Source organism: Lontra canadensis, unplaced genomic scaffold, assembly GCF_010015895.1.
Source record: "Lontra canadensis isolate GAN:19392208 unplaced genomic scaffold, GSC_riverotter_1.0 scaffold88, whole genome shotgun sequence".
NCBI lineage: Eukaryota > Metazoa > Chordata > Mammalia > Carnivora > Mustelidae > Lontra > Lontra canadensis.
Window position 1 is genome coordinate 1,947,043 of NW_022631082.1, and position 8,286 is coordinate 1,955,328.

General features: G+C 60.2%; 2 protein-coding genes across 13 annotated transcripts; both read left to right on the top strand.

The window, feature by feature from the left end:
- Positions 1-515: 515 nt before the first annotated feature.
- On the top strand, positions 516-5,306 carry HSD11B1L (hydroxysteroid 11-beta dehydrogenase 1 like). 12 transcript variants are annotated; one of them, XM_032883698.1, is made up of 8 exons: positions 516-628; positions 2,366-2,461; positions 2,558-2,684; positions 3,313-3,424; positions 3,821-3,912; positions 3,994-4,188; positions 4,308-4,473; positions 4,559-5,306. In XM_032883698.1, exons 2-8 carry the CDS (start codon positions 2,444-2,446, stop codon positions 4,752-4,754), a joined length of 906 nt encoding a protein of 301 aa, XP_032739589.1. In that variant the 5' UTR covers positions 516-628; positions 2,366-2,443; the 3' UTR covers positions 4,755-5,306. The 12 variants fall into 12 exon arrangements, 11 of the variants coding, with proteins under 11 accessions (XP_032739589.1, XP_032739591.1, XP_032739595.1 ...); XM_032883700.1 differs by lacking the exon at positions 3,821-3,912 and having other exon boundaries at positions 2,554-2,684; XM_032883704.1 differs by lacking the exon at positions 2,366-2,461 and having other exon boundaries at positions 3,313-3,384.
- Positions 5,307-7,258: 1,952 nt separating this feature from the next.
- RPL36 (ribosomal protein L36) lies at positions 7,259-8,204 on the top strand. Its single transcript, XM_032883710.1, has 4 exons — positions 7,259-7,359; positions 7,537-7,631; positions 7,868-8,002; positions 8,082-8,204. Exons 2-4 carry the CDS (start codon positions 7,539-7,541, stop codon positions 8,169-8,171), a joined length of 318 nt encoding a protein of 105 aa, XP_032739601.1. The 5' UTR covers positions 7,259-7,359; positions 7,537-7,538; the 3' UTR covers positions 8,172-8,204.
- Positions 8,205-8,286: the final 82 nt, after the last annotated feature.

An 8,286-nucleotide genomic window follows, 5' to 3' on the forward strand; every position in this document is an offset into this window, starting at 1 on the left:
AGGATTCTGAGGGGAGTGATCTTCAGAGCCCGTCTGCCGCAAAGCTGCCTGGGAAATGGAGTCAGCACCGCCCGCCTCGCCGCCGAGGCTCCTGGGAAATGCAGTCCGGCCTGGCACCGCCCGGAGGGCGTGGGGGAGAAAGAGGCGTCTAGAGTGAGACCTGAAAGTGACCCAAGAAGATTTCGGAGCCCGGGAGATCCACCCGCGCCCGCGCGGGGGACTGAGGGCCCAGGCCCAGGAAGAGGGTACCGATAACATTGTTGTCATGGCAACGCGGGGTCGGAATTGTGCGAGGGAGGCGGTGCCTGGATCACGTGATCTGATCCGGGGTGGGGCTTTCATCGAGGGGGCGGGACCGGGATCAGGACCCGTGCCGGGAGGGGGCTAGCCCGGTGGAAGGCCGTTGCCGGGCAACGCCCGGTCACGAAGTTCTCGTAGCTTGGCCCGCCCCCTGAGGAGGTGGGCTCGGTGTCACGTGACCTGGGCCCTACGGGAGGGGGCGCGGTCGGGGGTGCGGTCGGGGGCCCGGCCGGACGCGGCCGCTTAGGGATCTCCGAGGGGTGCGCGCCGGGTTCCCAGGTCCGGATCCAGCCCCGCTGGACTGCGAGAGAACCTGAGGCCCGAGCGGGTGAGTGCGAGATTGGGAGCGCGCAGCATGTCGTACACCTTTTTTGTCCAGAGGGGAAACTAAGGCCTGGCGAGGTCAGGGGACCAGTACGTTCTGCAAGGGTCTGCTTCTCCCACGCCCTCCCCGGTCGCCGGCGGCCGCTTCATCCCTTCCTCCATCCCTCCATCCCTCCATCTATCCACCCAGACGGCCGGCCAGCCATTCATCCGCCCGACCCCACCTTGCCCTGCGTGGCTGCTGTGGTCAAGGTGGGAAGAGGGTCAAGTTGCGGGGCTCCACCGGCTTCCCCTGCAAAGTGGGGAGAGGTGGGATGGCTGCCATGACTGGGGAGGAGCGAGGAGCTCACCTTTCTGAGAGCTGAGAAAGATTCATAGACGGTAATGGTGGAAGATGAGATTGGACCGGTGAGCCTGGGCCAGACCCGCGAGGCACTGAGGTGAGGAGCTTCGTCTCCATGGGGGGGCAGTGGCGAACCCTAACACGGTTTGGAGCAGGAAGGGAAACATTAGATTTCTTTGGAAGATCCCTTTGGCTGCCCGAAAAGCATAGGGTGGAAGGAAGGGAGTAGGAGGGTAGGGGAGGCAGGGGAGAGGCAGCTGGAACTTTGCAATAGGGGGCAAAGGACTGAGACCTAATTTAGAGACCTCAAGACAACCCAACCCCACCATCTCTCAGTTGTGGAAGTCTCCCTCTCCTCTTTGTCCTACTGAGTTCAGAGGACAGAAACCCCAAGATGTGATGGGCCTGTGCCTTTCTCAGGGAAGATTCATGAATGCCCCCGCCCCCCACCAATGTTAAGCATTTGGCCCATTTCTCTCTTTCACCTTCTCCCTGGAACAAGTAAATCCACTCCCACAGCTCAAGTCACATCTTAATCCCACTGATACTACTCCTGTGTCTCCTACCGAGCCCCAAGATTCCTTCTGGGTGTCTCCGGACAGAGCCGTCTTTCTGTACCTCCTGCCCCCTGCTCCTAACGCTTCCCTCCAGTGTTCCTCGTATCACTCCGGGTCTCAGGGTTAGTCTGGTATCTGCTGAGCACCTACAGCATGGCTGGCACCATTTGTCGCCCCGAGGACCTGACAGTGAACCAAGCAGCTCCAGGTTTCCATTTCCTTCTCACCTCCTGGAGCTGACAGTCTGGGAGGAGAGAGGGATAGTGAACATGTAACAACTCATCAGGATAATTTCAGGTCATGTCAAGAAGTTGTAGACCGAGGCCAGGGAGGGACAGGGACCAGGAGTCGCTTTAGAGAAGGAGACTAGGGAATTTCCCTTGGAGAAGGTCCGTTTGGTGCTGACTTCAAGAAGTGAGAGAGCAACTCATTAGGTTCTATTTGGGAAGAGCATTCCCGGCAGAGGCAACAGCCAATGCAAAGGCCCTGAGGCTGGCTGGAGACTGGCTGGTTCTGAGAAACCCTGAAGAGGCTGGGCGTGGCAAACAGCGGAGTGGGCCGGAAGGGCTGGTCCCTGCTGCAAGGCCCTTTTGACCATCAAGGAGCCTGGCTTTTGTCCTCAATGAAATGGGGAGGCAAGATGTAATTTGGCTGCCTGGCGGAGGGAGAAATCCCTGAAGAGGCCCAGGGAAAGCTGTGTGGTGCCCTGGACCAGGTGGTGGCTGCGAGATGGAGGAGAGAGGGCAGGGCCCGGAGCATCTTCATCAAACAAGGGCCTCGTTGGGGGAATGGGGATGGCTGTGGGCCAGGTCCCTGCCCGCCGTCCTCTCTCCCGCTGCAGAACCTACAGACCCAGGGTGGGCCATGAAGGTTCTGCTTCTCACCGGGCTGGGGGCCCTGTTCTTCTCCTACTACTGGGATGACAACTTCGACCCTGGTGAGTGCCTGGAGGTGGGGGAGGGAGGAATCGGGCCAGCCGTCCGGTGCCGCCCGCCTCCCTTCGGGTTGACCACCCCTGCGCCCTGCTAGCTAGCCTCCAGGGAGCCCGAGTGCTGCTGACTGGGGCCAGTGCCGGCGTTGGGGAGGAGCTGGCTTATCACTATGCCCGCCTGGGCTCCCACCTGGTGCTCACAGCCCACACCGAGGCCCTCCTGCAGAAGGTGAGACAGCCCATTTCCAGCTGAGTGGTGGTGGGGAGTGGCTGGAAAACAGGGCCCTTCCTTGCCAAGATCCAGGCCCGCTGGGTGGCCTTAAGGGCGTAGCTTAGCCCCTGAGCCTTAGTTTCCACTTTTGCAAGCCAGAGACCACAAAAGTACCTTCTCACCGGTTACAGCGTTGGGTTGATCCATTAAGACAGTGAGTGTAAAACAGGGAGTGTACCTTAAAAATGGGATTATTGGTGGTGTCCAAAGCCCGTGCCAACAGCCAGGGTTCTCAAAAGAGGGGTGGGTGGACACTCCTTAGCAGCAGCGCATCCTGGCTCCACAGAGATGTACAGTCCTTTGGGACAAGCCTTGCAAAATTTCTAGAAAGGCCAGAACTGTCGAGATTTATATGAAATTTCCTGAGTTTTAAATGTTGATATTGAGCAAATAAAATGTGCCCGATTTGGGTCCCCAGGCTGCCAGTTTGTGACCCCAGTGGCAGCGCTTGGGGAAAATGTCGAATATTACTTGGAGCTCAAAGTCGGGGAGGGGGCTTGAGGGTAGGGCCCCAATGGTCTAGCAGGTGGAGGGGCCCAGCCCCCGTGGACGGCCCATGGGTAGCTCTGCCCCATACCCCCTTCAGGTGGTGGGGAACTGCCAGAAACTGGGCGCTCCCAAGGTCTTCTTCATCGCTGCGGACATGGCCTCCCCCGAGGTGCCCGAGCGCGTGGTGCAGTTTGCGCTGGACAAGCTGGGTGAGGGGTGGGCCTGGGCTCTGGTCCCCCGGCCTAGGCCTTAAGGGCAGGATCCGAAAGCGGTGGGGCCGGGGTAGTTGGTGGGGGGAGGACTATGCTGTCTGGGGCGTGGCTAGGGGTGGGACCTCATTGCCTCCAGAGAGCGGAACTCTGGACTGGGCCTTATTGCTCTGGACTGGGCCTTATTGGATCAGGGACGAAACCTGGCAAGATCCGGGGAGTAGGGCCTGGTCTCTTTGATATTAGGCGGGGAGCTACCCGGGGCGGAACTCACTGGCTCAGTGCTCTGGCCCCAGCTTCTCTAGTTCAACGTAACGGGGCCAGGGGCGGGGTCTCTTCGGGGCCGGGGCGGGGCCTTAAGGACTAGCTCCTTGCTGATGGGCGTCTCCGGGCCAGGAGGGCTGGACTACCTCGTGCTGAATCACCTCGGCGCCACCCCGGCAAGCACGCGGCCCCGGAGCGTCCAGGCGACCCGCTGGCTCCTGCAGGTGCCCCGCCCCGCCGCGCCCAGCGCCTCACCCCTGCTATCCCCAGGCTGCACCCTCCGCCCCTCCCAATTCCCACCCCAGGTCCGGCCCCTCCCAGGCCCCGCCCACCGCCGCCAGGCCCCGCCCCTCCCGGGCAGGCGTTTGTCCGCGATGCGGTGACTCGGAGTCGCCACCGCCTCCAGGTGAACTTCCTGAGTTACGTGCAGCTGACTTCGTTGGCGCTGCCCAGCCTGACGGACAGCAAAGGCTCTCTGGTGGTCGTGTCCTCGCTGCTCGGTGAGGGCCCGTGGGGCGGGGAGTCGGGAGGCCACAGGGCTCGAGGCGGGAGAGCCTGGAGAGGGCAGGAAGGCTGCCTGGAGGAGAGGGAGCTCAGGGGTGCCCTCCCGCGCTCCTAGGCCCTGTGCCCACATCCTTCTCCAGCCCGTACTCGGCGGCCAAGTTCGCGCTGGACGGCTTCTTCGGCTCTCTCCGGCGGGAGCTGGACGTGCAGGACGTGAACGTGGCCATCACCATGTGCGTCCTGGGCCTCCGGGATCGCGCCTCGACCGCCGAGGGATTCAGGTGAGGCCCCAGGGCCATCAGGGGCGGGAGGGGGGCCCTGGGGGGCCGCCCGCCTGCAGTCTCCACCGCATCCTCCCGTCCGCAGGGGCGTCTCGAGGGCCAAGGCGGCCCCAGGGCCCAAGGCAGCCCTGGCGGTGATCCGCGGCGGCGCCACCCGCGCCCCGGGCGTCTTCTACCCGTGGCGCTTCCACCTGCTCTGTCTGCTGCGCGGATGGCTGCCGCACCCGAGGGCCTGGTTCGTCCGCCAGGAGCTCAATGTCTCGGCTGCCGCTGCTGCCTGAGCTCCCGGGGGTGGCCCTCATCCTTCCAGAGGGGAACCCTCCATCCAGCCGCCCCGGAGCGGTGACACAAACCGAGACACCTCTGAGCTGGTGGCCGTGGCTCAGGACAGAGTCATCAAGACAGAAAAGGACAATCAAGAAAAACTACCAGCCCCTGGAAACAGCCCCAGCTGCGGGTGTGCAAGTGCTAATGGTGGGCCAGGCAGCAACTTGAAAAGCGTTACCTCTGTCTTCTGGGCCACCCTCGGTGACACAGTTGCTGCTTCCATTTTGCAGATGAGAAAAATAAGGCTCAGAGAGGTGGCGTGACTTGCCTAGACCCCTGAGACCTGGGAACCCTGTCCATCTCCCACTTGGAACCAGGGCATCTCTGATCTCCTCTTTGCACTCGCTCAGCCTTGGAGCGTCCCCCTACCCTTGCCCCAAGCAGGGGACAGCCTTCAAACTGACCACCTGCCCACGGGGTCTAAGGCAGGGTAGGCCGGAAAGAATGTGTTCTGGGCTGGACCCAGCCTTCTGTTTCATAATAAAACCCTTCTTCCCTTGTTCGTAGGTTGTTCACGGTGCTTTGTTTCTCCAGTTTGCTGGTGGGCGGTGGGTAAAGAGGGACTTCTCCACCCTATTTGCCAGTGGAGAAGTGGAAGCTGAGAGGGGTAGATCTACCCCAGGAGGTCAGGGCTCAAAGAAAAGGTACAGAGTCAGTGGGCCAAAGGCCTTATCTGCAGTGTAAAATACGTGGGTTTTGTGCCGATGATGATGAAAACGTGTATCAGGCACTGAGCCCTTGACATGAGTGGTCTCGTGGCATCTTCACAACTGGAAGTTGGTGCTACCATTGTTTCCATTTTATAGATAAAGAAATGTGCTGAGAGAGAGGTAGGAAGGGGCGTCTTGGGGCTCAGTCGGTTAAGTGTCTGCCTTCAGCTCAGGTTGTGATCCCCAGGGTCCTGGGATGGAGCCCCACATTGGGCTTCTGCTCACTGGGAAGTCTGCTTCTCCCTCTCCCTCTGATCCTCCTCTCTACTTGTGCTCTCTCTCTGTCTCAAATTAATAAATAAATAATATCTTTTAAAAAGAGAGAGAGGGGAGCGCCTGGGTGGCTCAGTGGGTTAAGCCTCTGCCTTCAGCTCAGGTCATGATCCCAGAGTCCTGGGATCAAGCCCTGCATTGGGCTCTCTGCTCAGCGGGGAGCCTGCTTCCCTCTCTCTCTCTCTGCCTGCCTCTCAGCCTCCTTGTGATCTCTCTCTGTCAAATAAATAAAATTAAATAAATAAATAAATAAATAAATAAAAAGAGAGAGAGGGAGGAAGTCGGTCGCAGGAGGTAGGATTCTGACAAGGGACTTTAAACAAAGTGTGGGCTACTTCTATCTGCACATCACAGATATTTACGTCAATTAGTGAAAAATGAATAGTTCTTCTAAGATGATAAGTTAGTGTGGTTTGCATAAAGAAAAAACAACTCTACAGACGACAACTGTAGGATGAATACAACATTACAAAATGCTAGTTATTGTTGGCAGTGGAAGGCTCTAGAATTAGCAAGTGTTAGAAGGGTTAACCCCAGACTAGCCCCAAATGGGGACCATCATTTGGGGGATGAGTAGGATTAAAAGATAAGGGTGCCTGGGTGGCTCAGTGGGTTGAGCCTCTGCCTTAGGCTCCCGTCATGATCTTGGGGTCCTGGGATCAGCCCGCAATCAGGCTCTCTGCTCAGAGGGGAGCCTGCCTCCACTCCCCTTCCCGCCTGCCTCTCTGCCTACTTGTGATCTCTGTCAAATAAATAAAATCATAAAAAAAAAAAAAGTGGTTTCTGTTTGTTTCTTTTCTACCACACCTCCTGTCCCTACAACGACCTAAACTTATATCAAACGCCGTCAGGGGGTTCTATACCAAATCGCCCTCTTCAGTTCTAACATAAGAGTTTGGTGTCCTATAGAATGAAGCCAATACCTATTTATGGAAGTTTTATTTTGTGTCACGTATCATTATATCTTATTCAAACAGTTCGGAATAAGTGCTATTATTGTCCTCATTCTAATAAAGACTTTTTAAAAAAAAGATGTTTATTTATTTAAGAGAGAGCACGACCAGGGAGAGGGAGAAGCAGGCTCCTATGAGCAGGGAGCCCCATGCGGGCCTCCATCCCAGGACTCTGGGAGCAAGACCTGAGCCGAAAGAAGATGCTTAACCGACTGAGCCACCCGGGCGGCCCTTACTATTTTCATTCTATACATGAGGAAATCCAAGTACAGGAGCTGAAGTCCCTGGCGCCGAGTCCGCAAGCCCCCAGCGTAGGTGGAATTTCAGCCAGCAAGCTGCAGAAGTAGGACTCGAACACTCAAGCCATCCGCAAACGAAGCCACAGCAACTCCGGCTAAGGCTAATTTTGGTACTGAGCGCGCGTGCACAGGGAGACGGTTTGCGCATGCGCATGGGGGGGGGCGCGCGCGGGCGGCGGGGAAGAGAACCGCAGGGCCTCCAGCCGCCAGGGGGAGCCCGCGGGGTTTCTGCCGCTCTGGCCCGCTCGACCCGCGGAAGCTAGAAATCCCAGAGTTCCGCGAGGCGACATCCCTTCCGCCGCGGGAGCCATTGAGGAGCTGCAGGTTAGTGGGGCGCCGGGCGACTGGTATCTGCTGCCATCCGGGCTCCGGGGCGCCGGCGCGGCTCCGGGCTACGGCTGGGCGCCGCGAGCGAGCCCCGGGGAGTCGGGACGCGAGGTTCCGGGCGGCGGGGGCCGAGCCCGGACTCAGCCCCACGTCCCTCTCCGCTTCCGTCCGCAGCCATGGCTCTGCGCTACCCTATGGCCGTGGGCCTCAACAAGGGCCACAAAGTGACCAAGAACGTGAGCAAGCCAAGGCACAGCCGCCGCCGCGGGGTGAGTGCGGGCGCGCGCCGTCGGGGGCCGCGTTGGCAGAAGGCACGGCCCCGGCGATGGGGAGAGCGGCGGGGGGTGCAGGGCTCGGCCCCGGCCGAGGGCGGACACCCCTGGGAATAGCCTACGCGGGGAGCGGCCAGCGGGGCGCGCCCGGACGCAGGGGCGAGGCCGGGCGCACGGGACCGAGGACCGCGGACCGCGGGCGGCCCCGGCTCTGAGCGCCCCCCGCCCCGCAGCGCCTCACCAAGCACACCAAGTTCGTGCGGGACATGATCCGGGAGGTGTGCGGCTTCGCCCCCTACGAGCGGCGGGCCATGGAGCTGCTCAAAGTGTCCAAGGACAAGCGCGCCCTCAAGTTCATCAAGAAAAGGGTAGGTGCGGGGTCGCCGGGCCGGGGCTCGGGGTCCCGGGTCCCCGACTCCCCGACTGAGCGCGCTCCCTGCCCGGCAGGTGGGGACGCACATCCGCGCCAAGAGGAAGCGAGAGGAGCTGAGCAACGTCCTCGCCGCCATGAGGAAAGCGGCGGCCAAGAAGGACTGAGCCCCCCGCTGGTGTGTGTAATAAAGCGTTTTTTTTGGAACTCGGGGTGGTGTCGTGCTGGTGTGAGGAAGGCGGGGGAGTCCTCGCGCGGCGCACTGGGGAGGGGCAGGCGCCA